This window comes from Sarcophilus harrisii, chromosome 4 (genome assembly GCF_902635505.1).
Source record: "Sarcophilus harrisii chromosome 4, mSarHar1.11, whole genome shotgun sequence".
Taxonomy (NCBI): Eukaryota; Metazoa; Chordata; class Mammalia; order Dasyuromorphia; family Dasyuridae; genus Sarcophilus; species Sarcophilus harrisii.
In genome coordinates, this window is record NC_045429.1 from 151,550,677 (window position 1) to 151,573,613 (window position 22,937).

Below are 22,937 nucleotides of genomic sequence, written 5' to 3' on the forward strand. Positions count from 1 at the left end.
GCAAATATAGGCAAACAAGATACCCTCTAATTAAAGGGGATTACATTCTAAGATAAGGAGTAAGAAAGTGGGGTGAGGCAGCTTGGTTTGGAAATGATATCCAGAAAGTGAAATCTACTTTTATTCATGTTATTCCCTTCACATTCTCTATATTACAATGAAACTAATCTATTAATTATTCCCCAAATTCAAGCTGTTATCTCCTACCTCCATATACTTATGTAGGCCATCAAAGATATGCTTTCTCATCTCTAGCTTTTAGAACATTTCCTTTCCTTCAAGGCTCCAGCCAAGTGCCACATCCTTTGAGAATTTTTCTTTATCCCCTCAGCTAAAAACTTGTCTTGGGTTTTTGTGGAGTACATTACATGTCTACTTTGCACCCACTACTCCTTACCTTATATTAAACTTACCTCTTCACAGAAGTCTTTTCCTCTTCACAGGACAGGGACTATTTATTTCATTTTTTTTCCCTTTGTACCCCACTACATAGCACAATGGTTGACACAGATAGTAGTAAGCCCCAAATATTCCTTGAACAAATTTAATTGCAAAATTTCCACTTCTATCTTAATATTGAGCTGAAAACATCATTTTCCTATGTCACTAAAGCATCGTTGGGCTTAGAGGTAGAAGAGATTTTACACTGTCCAATCCCTTCATTTTTTAAATAAAGGAAATAGTCTTTCACAAGCTAAAGGGCTTGCTCAAAATCACAGTAATATTACATGAGAGAGTTGGAATTTGAACCTAGCTAGACTTTTTTTTTTTCCCAATGAAAGAAGGATTTCTATAAGCACAATGATACTTTATACAATTCTCTCATTTTTTTAAATTGTTAGCATTTGTACCTATAAACTCTTTAAGAAAAATGATTTTTCCCTCAGCCTTATCCTATTTCATAGAAGATAAACAGTAATTCTGATAAGTTGGCTAGCTTTTCTTAGTCATTTCAACATTTTGTGTCTACTGAATTTCATTTTATGATTATGATTAAAAAAAAGGAATAAGAGAAATGGCTCATACTAGTGGAAGTTGAGGCTGGTATATCACTTGAACTTGGAAGTTTTGAACTACAGTGGAGCTAAAACCAAATGGGTGTCCATATAAAAAATTCTGGATAAAGGTAGCAAATATCCTAGAAGTGAGGTTAGGTCAGTTTTTGTCCTATCTTACCCAGAATCAAGCCTCATTTTACTTTCTGGGTATCATCTTCAAACCATACTATCCTCATGCCACTTTGCTGCTCCTTGTCTTAGAATGTAAGCTCCTTAAGAGAAGGAACTATCTTGTTTGTCTATATATTCTCTATAAAACTCAGCAACCTGTCATGCACATAGAAAATACAATAAATGCTTTATAAATCTTTATATATATATATATATTCATATTCAAATCCATCTATTTACATATATATATCTAACAAAGAAGGGAAGGAGAAAGGAAGAAAAGAAAGAAGGAAGGAAAAAAGAAAGAAGGGAGGGAAGAAGAAAGGGAGAGGGAGGAAAGAAGGAAGGAAAGGAGGGATGAAGTGAGGGAAGAAGAAAGGAAGAAAAGGAAGGAAGGAAGGAAGGAAGAAGGAAAGGAAGGAAGGAAGGAAGAAAAGAAGGGAAGAAGAAAGAGAGAAGAAGGAGAGGGGGAGAGAGGAAGAAAAAAAGAAAAAAGGAAAGAGAGAGGGATGGAAGGAAGGAGGAATATGATAGACTATAATATCTGAGCTCCTTCATTTACAAATTTGGAAAACTGAAGGCTAGGAGATTATTAGATAATTTATCCCCAATGGTATCAGAGCCAGGATTTAATCTAGGGATTGAGAGAAATGTCCCAATTTGAGAAAAAAAGACTATCTTATGCAAATAGTAGAGATTTTGGGGTTGTAATTTTATGGGATTATAGAGCACATGTAAGAGAACAAAGTGTAAATAAGAAAGATTTTAAAAATCTGTAAAAGTCAAACAGGACCTTATATTTTATCAAGGAGGTAATAGGGAGTCTTGGGAATAGACTGAAAGGGCAAGGAGGTGTGATATCATCAGATCTGAACTTCAGAAAAACTATTTATATAGATGAATAAAGGATGAAATGGATTTGAACCCAGATACTTTTTTTCTTTTACTTCCTCTCACTGTCTGGTAAAATATATTCCCTGCTTTCTCAAAAATTATGGTTTAATAGGGAGATGTGCATAAGATACCAGTGCAACATTATACTTTCAGTGTTATGACTTTATGACATTCAAAAGTCACCAAGTTCAAACATTTTCTTGACTCCAGTTTGTGGACAAAATATAATAGAAAAAAAGTGATTTTTTTTTGAATGCAGGGAAGATTTATTTTACATTCTTGCAAGAATGGGTGCCTAGGTGAGTAGAAACATCTTTCGAATTCCAAAGGCAGCAAAAAAAGTGATCTTTCAATCCAATATAACCAAGAATCTTGGGGAAAGGAGTTGCCTCTTTTCCTAGATTCTTACCTCAATTTTGAGCTACTTATGGCAATGGAATGAATTGTATTTCCTTGTTTTGCTGACAGGCTGTGGAATATGAAGGCAAAATTTCATATTTATTTTCATTTTCTCCAGGGTAGCAGAAAAACAAAGCTGTTACTTGAACCATTACACTTTGAAATGAAAGAGGAAAAAAAAAGGGGGGGGGTGTCTTGATGGCTTTATCTGGGAGTAGAGGAATGTTATTCAACTGGATACTCTGAAGCACTTCCAAAACATTGTTTTTATAAAGTCCAATTCCTCCACATTTCAGAAATACTACAAATACATTTTCTCCAATAAGGCACAAGTTAGCCTGCAGATCAAATGAGAATCTGTCCCCCATCCCTCCAGTACTTTCTGAAGTAACATTGTAATATGTTTCTGTAGATGAGCCATAAGCAACTGCTCGTGTGTTTTCCTAACTTGGTTTGGCCAGGAGTTGTGACAGTTGGCTAAGATGATCTTAGTAATCATTTGCCAGAGTGACACACAATTTAATATTCAGCAGAAACCTTGCTGAGTGAGGCTGAGGGCCAAATTGAGCCTTGGCTTTCTCAAGAAAGGGGATTACCCTAAATAACCACTGTTCTAATGAAATGGCTGGTAGCACCCTGTAACTCACTGTGAAAATTCAGTTGGCTGAAATTGCCACATTTTAGTCCCTGAGCAGTGGAAGCAATGACTAGTTATCAGTGAAAAGGCAATCTAATCTTCAATCTCCCAAGTAATGAAGATTTTTCTTGAATTCTTTACTTGGAAAACTGAGGGCTTCCCAGTGAAGAAACATACACTGATCTCAATCAACCACAATGTTTGACATTGCATCAGTAACTGATGAAAATAGAAGGCTTTGAAGTGTATTTGTATCCCAGAAATTTAGAGACTGGTTACAAGTTTATTTCTATTGATTTGGCAAACACAAATCTATGTCACATATTTAATTGGTGACAGGTTATTTTCCAGCTGTCAAATAATCTTTTCCTATTGAACGGTCAGAAACAAAAACATTCACTCATAAAGGAATTTAATAATTTGGAATATTAACATCATAAGTATTTATTTGAAAAATATTTTCCATTTTAGGGAAATGGCAAATCTACTATGCTAACTTCTTACTAATAATTTCATCTTATGCTCACAGTCATTTTTCTTCATCAAACAGAGTGCTACAGAAAATATTTCACAAAGTGTTTGGAAAATATATACAATATTTCTCTCTTCCCTCCCCACCCTCTCATTTACCTTTCAAAGGAAAGTTTTTTTTTTTTTAAACAACAAAGACAGTATAAAGCTATTGAAAAAAAGTAACACTTGAAGACACAAAAATAAATAAATATGTACATGGGAGATTATACCAACAATAGACAAAAGAAATCTTTACACTGCAAGCTATGGTGACAAAAACTGAAAGCATCTTAGATTGATGATTGCAACTCTACTACATGGTAGTAAAAAAAAAAAAAAAAAAAAGAGAGAGAGAGAGAGAAAAGAAAAGAAAAGAAAAAAAGGCAGCTCTCCTTAAAGGACAATCAATGATTTTCAAAGATTGGATATTAAAGTATAAGCCATTATATTCCCTAAGTCAAATTCTTTCCTATCATACTTTTAAAATACTAAGGATTAGGACTTAGGGACTGAGGGTAGAATTTGACCAATATCTTCATTCTGTTTGTATTTCTTTGTTGGTTTATTTACTCCTTTTCCATAGGAATATTTTCCTGTTATTTGGTGGATATTATGAGAAATATAAAATAGAGGTTGGTTTAAAACTATATTTTAAGCATTGTCAAGTAAACTTACTTTGAAGGGGAAATATCTCAGCAATAAACTGTTAAGTGAATTTCATTATGACTCTCTAAAGAAAGGCAGATTAGTATGGTGGATAGACTTCTTAGATAAAGGCAGGTTGAGTTCTCTGAACATTTAAGTTTAAGGTTTCAATAAATTTAATCTCATCTAAACAAGGCTCTAGTAGGGGCTCTTAATCTTGGATCCTTGAACTTTTAACTTTAGATATATTTTATATTTAGATAACTATATTAAAGCATTGGTTTCCATTATGTCTATATATTTTACTTTATATATCTGAAAATATTATTCCAAGAAGGCCCCATAAGCTTCACCAGAGTATAAAAGAAACCCATTACAAAAAATCAAGTTGAGAACACCTGTTCTACAAGAATGGTGAGGGATTTTTTTTGGTTTATTTTATTTTGTTTTTCTAGTGGGTAGAGTTCACTTCTCAACCTGCTTATTTTGTATTGTAATAGTGAGGTACAACACCTGGCCACCTCTGCTGGAGTAATATTTCAAGTGTTCTTCTGAATAAACAAGCAAAGGGGAATACCAGTATTAAGACCCAGAATCTCATCACTTGATGACCTCATCAAGCTAGTAAAGAATGGCAACTCCTCCTCAGCTGAGAACTAGCAAGAGCCTTTGAGACAAGTGGCTCAGAATCCTTGGCTGTGGCACTCAAAAATGTGCTACATTTAAAAATATGTTTGGATCACTTTGGGCTGCCTTAAGCGAAAGACCTAGTTTCATGCTGTTCTAAGATACAGGGCAAGCCATAGACTCAGATTGCTAGAAAGGCATTTAAAGAAACTTGCTGTCCAGGTCTCCAAGCAGGTCGCATTTCTCACAGTTGGGGTAGCTGTCTACCTAGAAATGGATGCTTTCCATGCTGTTTCCCAGATGGCATGGAGTGAATATTAAAAGTACAGCATGTGCTAAAGTAAATTCTGAAAAAAAGCTCCATTTAACACAGCCATTGCTTTAAGCAAAGTAAAAATGCACTCTTCTATGTACTATGTAACTATCAAGCATCTATTCCCTGCCAGCACCCTAAAAAAACAATTAAGGCTCTCTTCAAGTGCTTGAAAATGTCATCCATATGTATGAAATCAGGAGAGTGAAGCCATATTGTAATACCCCAAATATGATCTATTAGTGCCAGATTCCTTCACAAACATACTATTTCACGGTACATCCACAGAACTTATGAACAGACATCCCAACAGCAGCCACTGCAAACTCAGGGGATGTGTAACCTCTGAGTGGATAAGCAGTTACTCTGACTGTCTGTAAGAATAAATGCTTGAAAAGCTGATTAGATTCCCAGTGTGTACACTTTAAATCCTTCCACATATGAGACTAAAGGAACATAGAGGATCTATAGATAATATCCCCTCCCCCTAAAAATAGAGAAAATCAGTTGCTTAGAAGAGAATGGGATTTTCCATATATATATATATATATATATATATATATATATATATATAACCATACTCTACTTTCTGGGAGGAAGAGGTATGATTGTGGCTCTTCTCTCTCTATGTTGCTTTTCTCAAAATGGGGGAAGCTGTGTCAACAGATGGAATCATTTTGCCCTTAGGCATCTTCAAATATAATTTTAAAAGGAGAAAGAAATATCTTAATTAAACCCTTTGGTATCCTTTAGGAGAAAAGTACTGACACTTCTTTAACTTCTGATCCTTACATTATATTGTCTGATGGTTGTTTATATATTATGTATACAGAAACCATGAGACATCTAAGAAATTTATGTGTGCTTGACAAGATAAAGATGTTGGTGAAATGTGAAAGGTGAAAGTGTGCTCTCACTTAAGAAGTGTTGTTAAGCAATTAACTTTGGTATAGTTAAAAATAACTAACAAATAATCCTTTATAATCTTTGGATGAGAGAATCAAAATTGTATTTTTTTCTGCTTGAAATTTCACCTACAAGGCAGGCACATGATGGAAATATGGAACTACTTTTGAGGGAGGGCTTGTAGAGAACCAGTCACATATGGTGATGAAAATTCATGTTTTCTTCAAATGTAGAAGAAGAATATGTAACAAAGGATGATGTCCAAAACAACTCACCATCAGCGTTAAGTTCTTGATTGGTACTTATTTTTGACTGTTTCTTTTTATCTCAGCCTCTGGCTTTTAAATATTCCTCAGTTCTGAATGATCTGATTCAACTATAAAAATACATAGTGTTCCCTGTGGCTACTGAGTCAGAAAGCTAAAGTTTAGGGGATGATGAAAGACTCCAACATGGGGGAAAGGCACAGATGAGTTCCATTATAAATGTCACAATAGTATTTGTAATTAAAAACAAACAAACAAACATATCTTTCCAATGTATAGTCTTACCTAGGTAATGACACATTTACATTTGGCAGTCCTACTGTTTGCTTTGCCTGTAGGTCTCTATTTGGGAGATGGAAGCTTATTTCTATTATTGTAATAAAGTCCAATTAAAATTTTGTGCTGTGGCCAAAAGTATCTGACATGATAATGTTTTTGTAGAAATTGTCAGAGTGAGCATTGCAGTAGCCTTTGACCTTGTCAATGACCTGATGGACTGGGATGATTGATGTTTGTTCTCCATCCAGATGGGTAAGTTTTGATGAGGACTTGTCCACAAAAACACTCTCTGTTGGAAAGGAAGAAAAATTAGGTCACAATCTGGACAATTTTGTGCTTAAGCTATTGAATATTATTACTAGGCATTATTGACCAAAAGCACAGGTAGCAGAGCATTGCAGACTAAGATCTACTTCCTTCATTCAGTGGCATTGAGCATTATCCCAAGGTTAAGCAGTGGGCTGCCAAGCATTTCTGAATCAAAATGTTTGGTTTTTTTTTCCATGTTCAAATTGGGGACTTGTGTTAGTTTAATTTCTATAATTTTAGGACAGAGACTATATAAATGATATTTTGACATCTTTCAGAAAGTCAAAGAGAAAAGAAAATTTGGAAACTTTAGGAAAAGTAAAAAAAAATCAAAACATAATTTGTTCTTACATAAAACTGTCACAAAATATATCAAAAGTTATTGGAACAACTTAAGATTAAGTCTAGTACAAATGATTGTTCCAATATATACTAAGAAATAATATTTTTATTCACTGAGATTATTGAAATTTAGGGGGATAAAGTACATTTCTGAGTTAAAAAGTTTTTCTTCTAAGAAACCTCTTTCCATGTAAACAGATATAATCCCACATTTGGATAAGGACTAGGTCTATATCATTGGTATAAAAACCTTCATGTAAGAAAACTTGGAAGTGGGCTGGCACCTTCTTTGTAACTTATAGTTTCAGAAAATTGCCTAGAGCAATGGAAGATTATGTTAGTTTCCCCAGCATTACCCAGACAGTATAGGAAACAGGCAACACTTGAACAAAATCTTCCTATTTCAAAGGCTGGATTTTTATCCACTCTGTCAAGCTGCCTCAAAGACAACAATACTGTGAGTTACATGGTAGCTGCTCAATGACTTCTAATGAAATTGATAAACATAGGAAATCATGGATTCATAGATTAGGCTAATGGAATTGGGTTACATATTGGTAAACTACCTCTTGAAAAGCACTTCCTTATTGATAATTTGTTTCTCAAGCATATTCCAATATTTCAGTCTGAAGATGTTTTGAAAGTATTCCAACCATTCTAATGCTTTTACATGTCCTCACATGGTCTTAAATAATTTGAGTTCAAATGTGACCCCAGATATTTAGTAGATATTCTCTGGGCAATTCACTTAAACTCTGGTTACCTCAGTTTCTTTAATTTTAAAAAGAGAATAATAACAGTATCATGTAATGTTGTGAGGATCAAGAGATATTATTTTTAAAGCACTTAGTTGGGACTATATAAATGATCCCCCCACATACCTCTTTTTTTCTTTGGAATACTTGGGTTCAAATAGCTCCTTTAACATACTACCTAGGATTTGGGGCAAAAGGAAAGTCATTTAATCTCCCTGTGCTTTGATTTTCTGATCTATAAAATGGACCAAATGGATTCTAAAGTCACTTCCACTTCAGATCTATTGTATTATTTTCTGATGATCATATTCCTCCAACAAACTCCAAAATGAAGTCCTGCTCTAAAGTCAAGCAACAGAGAGGGCTCTAATAATGAACAATACCCATGATCTATATAGGGATGAAACTGTATGGGTGACACTTTTAGCATGTCAGAGCATTTCTAACGCCTTCAGTTTCACTCCTTTCTGCTTTATGTAGAGAAGTACACTCTGAAATGACAGAATGCTTTAAATTTGGGCATCTTATATTTTCAGCTATGACCAGTATATAACATAAGCAACCAATTGTTAAAGAAAATCATAAGGTTCATATGTACTATATTCAGAAAACAATACATTCTTTCATTTCTTATCTTGTTCTAGGGTATGCATAAAATAAAATATGAATTAAAATAGGAAATGTTGCTATCAACCCACACAAAGGAAACATGAGCAAAGAACAGAAAGTCATTCAGGAAAAGAAGAATAGGCAGATTGAAGCAGCAGAATCATCATTCTCTGATGGTTGTGGAAAGAAGGCACAGTGAGTCAGGATTGCTGACCACATACAAGTTTCTAAGCAAGCTAGTTGAGTCTAACTTCTAATTCATCTATGCACTAGCCAATGGTTTTCTACTGGGGAAAGGGCATTTCTATAAAGAATCTTCCCCTAATGTAATTTTTATTTGATTTAAAATAAGAACACCTCCCCACGCAAATTTCAGAAACATTTAATCTTATATTTATAATTCCTTAAGGCTCCCCATGTACTAATGTTCTTAGTTTGATCCAAGTTTTGATTCTTCATATTTAAAATCTTAGCCATTCCACTTCTATCCACCCACCTGTTTTCAAATGTATACCCTGATTTATTGGTCTCTTAGGCAATTTTTTTGTAAGTGATCAACAATTCAATATAAGTATCATTCCTGATGTTCTGGATACATCCAAATAATGGATACTATAGAATCAGAACATAAATGGAAGAATGAAAACCACTGACTAGGAGATATGAATTTTATTGGTCCTATGCGACATTTTTAAGCAGATAAAATTTTTTTAAGGAGCATCCCTGAAAGAGCTATTTCTTCATTTGCTTCTATAAATGTACCATGACACACTTTGCAATTCATAAAAGCAGTATGAAAACAAAGTTTTCTAACCCTCTCCCTTGTTTTTCAGCCTCCTAGCACTGGTTGTTTTACTGCTTTGGATATCACTGACATGGATGTGATCCCGTGGTACATTTCTTAGAAGGACAGATTTGCAGACACCCCATGCAGAAGATAGCTAGAGCATATATTTGCTTGCTGGGAACTTCAGAAATCCCAGCCTCCATCTGAGAACATTATTGTGCAAAGTGAGCTGTACTGTGCAGGACAAGCAGTTTTTTTTTTTTTTTTTTTTTTTTTTTTTTTCTGAGGCAGCAGGAAATCTTTTGGCTAAACTCATGCAAATATTCATTCTCCCATTACCTTATTGAGATTTCATGCATTCATAAAAGGAATGAATATTTTACCTGAATGATCCACCTTTGTTGAAGGAATGCTCTTAGAAGACATTATCTATGCCATAAACATATGAATGTCTAGGTCAATTCCAGGGAATAATATCTAAGTCTACAGCCATGATATCCTTTAAATGCACTATTAAAGCCCAAACATACACATGTGCATGCAAAACACACACACACACACACACACACCTACCCCCCCCCCACACACACACACGTCCCCATTTCCAAAATGACTTTGTTCCAAACATTTATAAATCAGTTTCAATTCAGAACACATTTTTATTCAAGATTTGTATTTCCTCAATTATGGATGACCTCAGGTAGATATTTAGAAGAAGGCAGAATGAATGAACTATCTTATACTAGTATCTGAATGACTGATGACCCTTTCACTATTCCAGAAGTATTTTTGTTTTTAAGTAAATTCATTGTAACCCAAATGAATCTAAAATTTAGTGCCACTTCAGGCAATGTAACATAACCTAGTGAAAAAAAAAAATTCAGGCTGCTGGTAGGAGAGATTATCTTTTTCCAAAGAGGAAATAAAGGTAAGGGTGTGATGGGGGAGAAATACTGTATAGACACATTTGCCCTTTCTGAAAGTCTTGCTTAGTTCCTTTAAACTGTCCTGCTTTTCAAAGTGTCTTCTTTTCTTCCATTGCTAAACCCAACAGAGGCAATAGAACCTCAAATATTTCAAAAAAGCTTTCATGACACTTTCAGCAGGGGCTCTAATAGTAGGAAGAATGACTCCCTATTCCATCAGACAGAGACAGCTTTTTAAATGGATTGCTTGTGCTTTCTATATCAGGAACCGACTAAATGTGCACAAAACACTCCAAACAATTCCTTCCCCAAAATGTGACATAATGGCATATAAACATAGACACCTGACATCTAAATGTCAAAGTTGCCAATGCTATCATGCCATCTTTTTTCCTGTGCTCTAATATTAAACCATTAAACAAATGGAAGAGCTTTTCATTACATTTTTGGAAGACTTTTCAATCTGCAAAGTATTACTTTTTAGCTAAATGCTTGCTAAATAAATGCCTACTTGGTCCTTTAAAGGACAATGTTATTTCCCTTTAGAACATGTTGCCAAAGACATTTAATGGTACATATAGATTCCTCCCCACCATTTTCCTTCCATCTCAGAGTATTCCACAGATCATAAGCCTTTTGCTTAATGTTTTCATTAACATAACATTACAAACTTAATGTCAGACCCACAATCATGGAAAAATGTTATGTAAGCAGAGAAGAAATGGTCATGACAGTTGAAATGCACCATATTTGCATTTTCCCCACACATTTTTGATGGAAGATATAACTGTGAAGGATTGTTCTATCCTGGGAGGTAAAAATCTCAAATTCAGAAGAAATTAGCACTGGGAGATATTCCCTCGTTATAATTGGCCAAGAGACTATTAGAATATTACTGAAACAATCCTCTCTCAATTTTTCTATCTTTTAATTAGAGAAAACCATATGGTTAAAATTGTGTGATTGAGTTTCTTTTGTTTTGGAATGCTATTGATACAAAAGGACAAAGATCAAAATATCCAAAGTGATGCAGAAACAAATACAATGTAAAATAACAATATAATAAATTGTAAAATAATAAAAATTGTGGACAATGGACTTATTCCTCCTGCCATTTTTCATAGTCACAGAATACGACTGTTTTCTCAAAGCAAAAGAGAGCGTGGTATCTCTCTAGTGGAAAAAATTCTCAACTTAACATTAGGAGGATCTGAATTTGAATGCAACCTCTGATACTTAATGGTGTAACCTTGAATAAGTAACTTAATAATTGAAATCTTAGTTTCTTCTGCTGTGAGTAGACACAATGAAATTTCTCACAGTCTTTAAAGTACTATGAAAGTATTAGCTTCTCTGATTATTATCAACAAGAATATTTCTGAGATGGTAATCAAAATGACTTACCAGGATGGCTGTTTCTTTTGAAGTAAGTAGTAGAATTGGATTTAGATTTGGATGTAAGGTATGTTGAGTTGGATCCAATAGAGCTTGATGACAATGACTTCCCCAGATTATCTGAGCTCTTCTTGATGATATTGGTGGCTGTCTTGCTCCAGTCTGAAAAACAAAATATGCCCTTTTCCTATTGTTCTGCTTCCATTACTATGGAGTATTTATTACTTATTCATTTTTGTCATATTTGTACATATTATATTTTTATGATAATTAATCACAAGCATTACTCTGAGTGACCTCCTGTTTTCTGATATAATAACATTAAGCAATGAGTGCTTTTTATCCCAAAGTGTGGTAATTTTTTGCTTTAACTAAAAACTGCTCAAAATATATATGTATATGTAACATGTGCATATGTATATATCCATCTCTATATTACCTATCATCTATCCATATGAAAAAAGAAAGTGTTTAGATAGGATGCAAGCACTTTTGAACAAAAAAAAATTCTATGGCTTAAATCAATTTGTAAAAGATATAGGTTAATGCCTCATTTGTATGTAAACAGTATAGATAAAGGAACATAGAAAAAACTTTCATCTATTAAAAACTGGAAAAATATGAATTTAAAGAGATGTAGTTTCAAGAACTTCGAATAAGATACTGAACTCTTTTGAGAATTTAGAGCTACAGGGAATTGTACCCTATAACTCATTTGAATGTAACTGTTTTAAAACTTAAGGGAGTAAAATTAAGAATAGAAAAAAAAAATAGAGAAGAAGAGGAAAGGGAAAGAAATCATAAATATTCTGAGACTGAGGGTTTGTAGTGCCCAAAGATAATAGAGTGAGATTATAGTTCTCTAGATTAAAGGGAGTTGTTTGCTTGTATTTTCTTAATTTTCCTTTAAAGGTAACTGAAAGTTAAAAAACCTTGTAATGTTCGGTAAATTCAAGAATAAAAAAGAAAATAATTTATTCAAGGGTGATGACCAATGGTTAAGTGGTAACTAAAGAAAGGGCTTTGTGTCATACAGATGCTCCTAAAGAGATTAATGAAAGGGAAAACCAACAGTCTAGGGTTCCAATAATGTGATAGTGGGGAGACAGGGAAGAGGCAATTATAACAATTTTTGTTTTTGTTTTTGTTTTGATAAAGGCCTCATTTCTCAAATATAAAGGAAATGGACAAATTTATAAAAATAAGAGGCATCCCCCAATTGATGAATGATCAAAGGATAAGAATAGACATCTTTTAAAAGAGACTGAAACTATTTATAGCCATATGAAAAAAATGCTCTAAATCAATACTTTGATTAGAGAAATGGAAATTAGAATAACCTTGATATACTACCTCATACTTATTGGTTTGGTCAATATGACGAAAGGGAAAATGACAAATGTTGGAGGTGGGGTGTGGAAAAATTGGAACATTAATGCGCTGTTGGTGGCTTTGTAAACTAATTCAATAATTTTGGAGAACAATTTAAAACTATCCCCCAGTACATACCTTTTGACTCAGCAATATCACTGACTAGGATCTGTGTGCTAAAGCAATCAAAGAAAAGTCAAAAAATCAAAGAAAAGTCATGTATTTGTATCAGCTCTTTTTGTGGTGACAAAGAATTGGATCCTGAGGGGGTAAGTTGTTAAATGGCTGAATAAGCTGTGGTATATGATCATGATGTCATATTATTGTGCTATAAGAAATGATGAGCAAGATGATTTCAGAAAAAAAATTGGGGAGTTTTATATGAACTGATGCAAATTGAATTAGGCAGAAGAAGGAGAACATAGTAAAAGCAATATTTTAAGGAGAATCAACTGTGAAAAAGACTTGACTACTCTGATCAAGACAATAATCCAAGACAATTCCAAATGACCCATGATAAAAAATATTATCTACCTCCAGTCAAATGAACTCTAAATGTAGATTGGAGCACACATTTTTACTGATTTTCTATTTTTTCTTGATGCATGTGCAGTTTCTTTTGTTAATAGCTAATCTGACTTACATGACTTCAGATTATAATTAACCTGAAATGGCATACCTTCTCAAGGGGTGGGAAAGAGAATTTAGAACCTAAAATATTTTTTAAAAAGTCAATTTTTTACACTTACAATGAAATAAACTTCTTTTAAAAAGAACGAATTTTTTTTTCCTTTTGAATATGATTCCTAGTGGTACCTATATATGCCTACTTTGCCCAATAGAAATGAATGTATTGGTGGGACAGTAACACAAATATATGTGTAAATTGTGATGTACTTTATTATTCATGAACTTGATTTAAGATAAGTATTGTGACTTTTTTTGGCTTATTGCCAAGTAAATGGCTATATTTAAGAGTTATAAGTATCATTAGTATGAGCAGCTTTTTTTGTGTAAATAGAAATGGATCAATTTGGACTCATAAGAGGATACAAGAGAAAACACACTCTAATTTATTTTACCCGAATTGTCTGCTAAACGAAATCTTCCACAGCACAGATGTCTTCTCCATTGTTTCTGCACATTCTCTTTCATAGCACAGTGGAATACAAATATAAACAATCCTGAGACAACAATAAAAAAATATGATTTAAGTTACCCTCTGACTGTAAGTTCTACAGAGGAAAAATTGTTTTCTATCAATTTCTAAGGAACATAATGCCTAGAGCTAGGTTGTAGGGATAGGATTTTTAGAACAAAATTGAACAGGGATAGGATGGAACTAGGATGTTTACAATTAAGTTGATCAAAATATTCTTATTCTCTTTCCAAGTAAGCAGAGACACTATTCTGCAGGTCATGACCTAAAAGAAAAGTGGGGAGGGGGAGAGATAAGTATATTCTAGGGGATGGCAACTGGTATATAGCACTTGAAAGAGTGCTAGTCTTTGCATCACAGAGGGTTTTAGGCCTTCAATCTGTCATTCAAGTTAATGCCCTGGGACAAACAATCCAATTTCCTGGATGTTAAATTTTTTCATTGATAAAACTGGAAACATTCCATTTGCATGGATTATGTACCAGGGATGCTGATACTGTTATAGAATCTTAGAATGGGATCAATCTAAGAGACCAGCTAATACCATCTGTTTCTAAATAAAATTTGTCTCTACGATGCATTCAACAACTAGTTTTCCAACTTTGTAGATTGCTAGAAAAGAGGAAGCTATTTCTTTCTGAGGCAACCCATTTCATTTGTTTTCATTTCAATATAATAGGTCTCCTTTATAATTCTATGTATTTTATTTTATGCATTAATGAGAATTTCATATATATCAACAGATTGTCAAAGGAGTCTGTGATCAAAAAAAAAAAAAAAAATGCTGAATAATTCCTGGTCTAGAGAGACTGGAGTTACCAAGAGGTTAATTGGTCAGGTTTCAGGTATACAGGGGTCCTCAAACTACAGCCCCCGGCCAGATGCGGCAGCTGAGGATGATTATTCCCCTCACCCAGGGCTATGAAGTTTCTTTATTTAAAGGCCCACAAAACAAAGTTTTTGTTTTTGCTATAGTCCAGCCCTCCAACAGTCTGAGGGACAGTGAACTGGCCCCCTATTTAAAAAGTTTGAGGACCCCTGTTACCTAGAAGGAAGTTAGAAACTAAAACTATCTAAATTTATACCTTAACTTCAGTCAGCTTACCCAGGGGAACTGTGTTGGAAGGAGTGGGGATGGAATACTGGACCAATTCAGTACCAATTCAGTACAAATCTAATTATTTCAGGGGCCTCTCTGGCAGTATCTCCCATCCCCAAATCCCTAAGTGTTTACTTAAGGTCTGAAAATCTTTTAACAAGAAAACAACCTTTTAATTTTCCAAACAGACATGAAATGCTTTGGAATGAATGTTTTGATATTTTACTATATATATCTTTAAGGTGAAGTATGATAATTGATTATTAGATTCTTCCAGATATTAAAGGAGGGAGCACTGAAGCTCTTATTGAAGACAGCAGGAAATTGTAGTATGCCTGTGATAGGTTGAGTGGTCATCCAGTGGGAAGAAGAGCATATAGAAAGAAGAGTCCAGGAATAGAGAACATAATTTCACAGGGTATGCTCAGATCCAATAGAAGCTGGGCAATAAAAGAGTTTTTGTCACAAAGCCGAAAAGGCAAAAATTGTTGCTTCATGTGTAGATTAAACATATACATGTACACACATGTATACAAACACATATACACACCTCAAAATGCACAAACATCTCTACAAAGATCTTTACAAAGAAGCTTTATATCAATTCTAACTTATTAGTAAAGGCATAACTGCAGATCAACTTAAGCAAATAGTTTCTTTTGTGTGGGACATTCCACAAGATCATAGATTTTATGGCTAAAAATAATCTTAGAGATCATCAAATCCAGACTGCTTATTTTTCATAGAAAAGAAAACTGAGTTAAATAGAGATGAAGTGACTTGCTCAGGATCACACAGATAATAAATGTTCGAGGAGGGATTTGAACCCAAATTTTCCTGAATCCAAGTCTCCAGCCTGTTGCCTGATGCACTACTCCTTTCCTAATGTTTTTAGGAGAAATATTTTCCCGGGATTATCCCAACTTCCATCAGAGCTTTAAAAGATACTAATGTCTGAATGGGACTCTAAATCAGGGAGAATTCTTTCCTACACTATGTGAGAGGCTTTGATAAAGTTTCCTTATTAAGGAGTGTCATTAACAATACCTTCAACGGCCTATCTCTTAGTGATTTGGGGAGGATAAAATGAAATACCAGGCAGGAAAAGCTTGCAACCTTAGGAACGGACACATTAAAAAACATCCAAATTATCAGTACATCTGTGTGGATTTTTTCAGCAGTGGAGTCTGGTTCCATTTGAAATCAGAATATGCTTCACAGAACAAGTTATTCTTCCGAAAATCTGGAATGACTAACCTTTTAAAAAACGAATTTAAGTTAATTTGGAGATAATTAGTATACCAAGATTCATTTGGGACCAAAACCTCTCCTTTACTGGAGTTTTGCCATGGGAAATGTGGTAGGTAAGCACATCTGGAATCAGGCACATATGGAAGTATGGAAAAGAATCTTAAACCCCTCAGGAAGAAGTAGCAACAGATGCATTCACAGAGCCAAGAAGAGCTGAGAGCCTAACACATGGGGATAGAGATCCAAGGCCCATTAAACTCTCCCCTCCACTTCCTCTGCTTGACTATTGTATCAGAAGCAGTTACAGAACTCAATGCTCCATTCTCTATCTTTAGTTCAGAAGAACAGCCTTGGGTGCCTCAGGGGCACCATTGCAGAACAGAAACAGCAAGTCCCACACTCAAGTAGCTGATCTCTATAATCAAACTTCATAGCAATTCCTACTTGTTAATTAAAGTATAATTTTAGAGAACTCAATTTAACAAAGGGAGTGAAGCTTCCCTATTATTTTCTTACATTTTTTCTCCATTTTTTTTTAACCTTTGGCATCATTTTACTCCCTTTTCCCCACTGGACCCTCTTCTCAGGTATATCTTCTCTTCCATGCATATTTTGCTCAGTATAAGAAAATCTCTCATTGCAAAAGGAAAATAGTTCTTATGAAGTGATTATTATAATAGTTAACACATTTAGGAAATATTTTGAAGTTTGTAAAGCATCTTCCCTAGATACTATCTCATGTAACCTCACAACAAACTTATGAGATATGTAGTTGTGATCTTTATCTTCATTTTGTATATGGAACTGAGAGTCAAAGAGCATAATCATACAGTTAGTAGGTATTAGGGGCTGGATTTGAAATCAAAATCTTGAAATTCTAAACCCTATTCCTTTTCCACTCCACTGCCTTTTACTGTCATTTGTGTTCTCTGTTCTTTGTATTTCCATAATCATTGTTTTGTTCTACCTTCCCATCTTGCTTATGTTTCATGTCAAAATTTTCTCATCTTTGAGAATAATGACCCTTAGGAAATAATTTCACTCTACTTCAGGAGAGTTCCATCCCTTCCTATTATTCTAAAAAAAAAAAAAAAAAAAAAAAAAAAAAAAGAATACTATAATCACTAGAAGTCCTTATCTCTGAACATTATAATACCAAGGAAACATCCCCATATATTAATTTTTTTATCTAATCATAGTCTGTTTGACCTAAGATTAAGAAATACTGGGGAAAAGAAGAGGGGAAGGATCAGATCATAAACAGATTTTGGGAGGGTCAGTGATAGGGAAAATATGCAATAGGATACAAATTTTAAATTTACCAACATAGTAAAGCTGTAAGGGAGAAGGCATTTAGCAACACCAGGGCTATACTTAAATTAATCAGATTATAAAGGAATAGTCCATACATAGCTTTCAAAGACTGGGAAAAAACAGAAAATTTAGGAGTCAACATAACAGGTATCTTCAAGTGTCTTAATGGTTATCATATATGAGAAGGAATAGCTTTGCTCTGCTTGTCCTCAAATGGCAGAACTCAAGAGTAATGGGTAGAAAGTACAAAGAGGCAAGTTCAGGCTTCATAGTTAAAAAAAAAAAAAAAAAAAAAAAAAAAAAAACAACTTTTCAACAACCAGAAATATCCTAAAGTGGAATTGGAATGCAGAGGCAGTGATAGTAAACAGATGCCCTCCTTGCTAATCTTCAAGAAAACACTGGATGGTCACTTGCTGTTGAAATTGCAGATGAGATTACTGTTTAGGAATATGGTTAGACTAACTGGTTTCAGAGGTGGTTTCTACCTCTGAGACTGCAATTCTGCTGTCCAGAATAGAGAAAGAGAATCCAAAATCGTCTTAAATTATGAAGAAAGCCATAAAGAAAGTCATAACTAGTATGGGAATTCATTTCTCTTATGTCAATAATAAAATACTTTTGACCTTTCCTTTCCCTCCCCTAAACCCTGGACACAACTGAAATGTTTTAAAATTCCCACTAGTTCAAAGATCCTAATGGAAATAAGGCTCTCTGTCATTTGGCTAAGTCTTTTTCACCCCCATTGCATGTTTGTATTTGATTTTGGTCTTTTTAAAAAGTCCTTTACTCATTTATGAAAAACTAACAAAAGATATTTACTTTAATAACCCAACCTGAAATGCTGGTTCATACTGACGAAAGCTGAAGGTTGTATTGGAATGAGCTCTGAACTCTGACTTGGAATAGGATTAGAATCTTGGGATAAACAATTATTGCTTGATGGATTTTGGGAAAGCCCCTAAACTTCTTTAAATCCTAATTTTAATACACAGTGTTCTTGTGAACTAGATGAACTATAAAATGGTATGTAAATGGGAGTTTTTTCCCCTAATAATAATAATGTCAGTCTTCTAATCTGAAAAATAGTGATAATAAAATTTATATGAATTATTTCAAAGGGCCTTGCAAATTATAAAGCTCTACATAATTATATATATTCTCATTTATTTCTCATTTGTTACTATTATCATTATAGAATTAACATTCAAATCATCTTAATTTGGTCCAGGCAATAATTACTTGGCTTGTCTGGACAGATTTTTTTTTTTTTAAAGTAGCCAAAGATCTTTATCTTAGTTAATTAAAAAAAAAATACCATTAATGGTATTCTCTAAAGAAGAACATAAATGTTTAAAAGTCTCAAATTCAGGGTATACAATATTGTCTACTTTTAATTTAACTTAAAATTAAAATCAGAATGGTGCAAAAGAAGGAAAGCCAGATTTATTGTCCTGTAATTTCCAAGCAAACCTGTGAAGGTTAAAAAATGGACTTTGAATTAACCTTCTAACTTGCTATTTGGTGGGTATATTAACTATTTCAACTAGAATAAAAGAAAGAATCTTGATCGATGGTCGATGTGATAGCTGCATCATTTCTTTCAGTACATGAGTGATAGGATATTTCAGAAAAAGAAGATGTATGTCAAAGTTGGTTAAAAGAAATGGAACATATCCAAAAAAAAAATAAGGAAGTACTACAAGAGTACAATAGATGGAAATGGGTAGTTACAAGAGAAGCTATTCACTTAATACACTGACTGTATTGTGGCCCCAATAATTCTCACCTAATGATCAATTTTATCATTCTTTACATTTAGACAGATTGATGCCTGAAAGGTGGTTAACTGCTTGCACCTGATAAGGAACCTTTGAGAATACTTGCCTGTATCAAACAGCTAGGTGATGTAATGGATAGAATCCTGCCACTGACACTCTGTGACCTGCCTGTGTGAATCATTTACCTCAGTCTCATTTTTCTCATTTGTAATATGGGGATAATAATAGCACCCACATTACAGTGTTGTGAAGAGCAAATGAGACAACATGTAAAGTTTTCTGCAAAACTTCAAGAGCTATATTTTTAAAATAAGTATTGAGCAGGACTTTGGGAAATCTGGAATAGTGTAGACAAGACAGGTGGGTAAATGAACAAGATTTTTATGAACCTGAATTGATGTATTCTGTTACAAGGGTTCAGAAAAGGGATAATTATGAGGCTCTTAAATGGTCATCTAGTTTCTTGTGAAATTTCTTGCAGGATACCAATATACTCTTTGGTATATTGGTATTTCTCCAGAGCCAAAGGATGAATAACTTATTTCCCAGAAGTTCACAGGATCTGAGCCAATATGATGTAGTCACAGGTGTTAGGGATGGAAAACTCCTGGTTCATCTTCACCTTTATGCCAACTCAAGATTCAGAGTGAAAATGATCAAATCATTGGAAAAGCTTGGTTTTTTGAAAACTCATACAACTATACTTTTTAGAGACGATTTTATATATACCTAACACATTTTCCTGACTCATTTGTCCAAGTTTTCCTTAGTTTTGAATTTTATTCTGATACATTAATTAATTTGTGAACAAACTTATAACATCTCCTTAAATTAATCTTACTTTGAAACTTTTAGAAGATTAAATCCCTCTTTGTTAATCATTCATTAAATTTATGTTTATTGACTATTTTAATGTGAACAAATTTAATGGAGAATTTGAACATATAAATCTTGAACAGAATTTCTCTCTCTCTCTCTCTCACACACACACACACACACACAGACACACACACACACACACACATGTCACTACAGTCCTTACTGTGTCACAATGAAATTACCAAAGGTTCTTAAAGGTTATATATGTCAATGGAGTATAAGTTTGGTAAATCAATAATAAACTGGAAAAAGGTTCGTGTGCCCTGTGGTGGACCACATGTCTACTGTTTGAGGACCAGACAGTTAATTTGAAGAAGCTCACCAACAGACTGGCCACAGGATGATGACTAATAGATCATTCAGTAAGTCTGTGAGTAACCATAATCTGTGTAAGTGGAAGAAGGATTTAAATTTAACAAATGAAAGGCACTTGAAATGTTGAATTATTATGGTCATTGGTACTAAAATATGTTAATGAAGAGTGAATGTGTATAAAAATTGGAAGGAAGGATCCCAGTGTAGTGAAAAGAGAAGTTAATTTGGAGTCTAAAGACCTAAGGATAAAACCTAGTTCTTTCATTTATTGCTAAGTTGATCTTGGCCAAGCGGTTTTAAATAGATTCCTAATCTAGGATTAATTACATGTATTTAAGGTCCCTTTAGACTATGTGACACTGCCTCTAGAACACCCCAGTAATGACGTTTACTTTGTAATCTTGGACTCCTTAATTAATTTCCTGGAGCCTCAGTTTCCTCATCTTAAAAATGAGGATGTTGGATTAGATGTTCTCTGAGGCGTCTTCCTGCTCTCAATTTATGATCTTTCCAGCTTTGAGTCCAATAGACTAATCTATGTATAAAATTGTGTGTCATATGAAAGTATAAGCATGGTCTTTTAGATTTGTGAATATAGCAGCTAAGTGAAAAATCTGTTTCTGTTCATTATTGTGATTTCAAATATGGCTACTTTTAAAAGGGAGTTGATGAGAATGAGATCATAAGAAGCCTCTGGTAAGGGAAAAGGCAGAATACCATCAAAATGCTACTATACTACTATCAAAAAAGCAGTTTCCTAAGTTGTGAAGTGGTCTGTGTGTGTTTGGTAGCCATTAGTGAAATCTGAAAAATTTCACTAGGGTGCTCCAAGAAGCATGTTAAGACTTTTCACATGCTGATGGAACTCAATTTTACTAATGGCATCATGTATTTAGATAACTTTTTTTTTTTTTTACAAAAGAGTAGGCAACAATTTTATTTCTATGGCTTAATCCTACATATAAAGTTGTTGTCTACTCTTTTTTCATTTACTGAACACCCAAGCTCATGCTTGCTGTACTTTTGTATTCAACAGTAAATTTTGTGATTCTATTGGCATAACAGTGACATTATTATGCAGTAAACAGAGTGAACTTGGCCAACATCCTCCTAGCAACAGAGAATAGTGAAATGACTTTTATTTCTTTAGAATCAATTACTCTTTTATTTCCTGACATATGGTCTAATATGCTACACCAATATTAATTACAATGTGTATATAATTCAGTAATTTCTTCACAACTTTTCTAAATTGTGCATTCTCTTTTAAAAGCAATTTGTATACATCACTCCATTCTTCATTTATATTCTTCAATGAAGGGAAATGGCCTGATCCTTTTCTAGGGTACAACAGATAAAGACAAATGAATGTATATAAATTAGTATGGCATTTCATAATGTTATACAGAAAGCTAATTTGTCAGCTTTTAAGGAGAAAAATGTTTAAAGGACAAATCTGCAAGTTTTCTTACACGGAAAATATAAAGAAAGAAGAGCATGGATTACCAGGGGAAGCTAGAAAATTATAAAGTTAGATTTAATCCCACTTTAGTTAATGCTTTTTGTTTGCTTCCAGTTGAGAAGTCTGTACTAAATCTAAAATTGTATAACTCTGGTACTTTCTTACTTTCCCCTTTTAACTAATCACATAATATGTATTTCTTAAAATTCACATAATTTTACTAGGCTACAATGTATATATGAATTTCTGTTTTTCTAGAATCTAAGTCACCAGAAAGTACATATTACTTGATTTGAATTAAATTATCGACTAAAAAAAAAAAAAGATATCAAAAAGCTAATTACACAAAAAGTAATTACCAAGATATTATATCGGGCTCAGTACAGATAAAGCCCAGCCTCTCATACCTTCTATATTTATAGTTTTAGATATTTACAATGATATTTCCTAATTTTAAAATCATTTTGGATAAGTTTATTATCCTTACCTAAAATAATAAACAATTTGAAATACATTGCATTGCTATTAAGAGTAC

General features: G+C 33.7%; 1 protein-coding gene across 4 annotated transcripts in view; it reads right to left on the bottom strand.

Annotated features, from left to right (window-relative positions):
• Nucleotides 1-2,330: 2,330 nt before the first annotated feature.
• Nucleotides 2,331-22,937, bottom strand: part of ADGRG6 (adhesion G protein-coupled receptor G6) — a 179,275-nt gene continuing 158,668 nt past the window's right edge. Inside the window, exons 23-26 of one of the 4 annotated variants that reach the window (XM_031964188.1) lie at nucleotides 14,225-14,326; nucleotides 11,781-11,933; nucleotides 9,834-9,879; nucleotides 6,855-6,937 (exon numbers count right to left, since the gene is read on the bottom strand). In XM_031964188.1, coding sequence (XP_031820048.1) covers nucleotides 9,866-9,879; nucleotides 11,781-11,933; nucleotides 14,225-14,326 — 269 coding nt within the window. In that variant the 3' untranslated portion in view covers nucleotides 6,855-6,937; nucleotides 9,834-9,865. Of the gene's footprint in view, nucleotides 6,938-9,833; nucleotides 9,880-11,780; nucleotides 11,934-14,224; nucleotides 14,327-18,296; nucleotides 22,281-22,937 lie in introns of those variants that run through there. The other 3 variants (XM_031964186.1, XM_031964187.1, XM_031964190.1) reach the window with 3 other exon arrangements.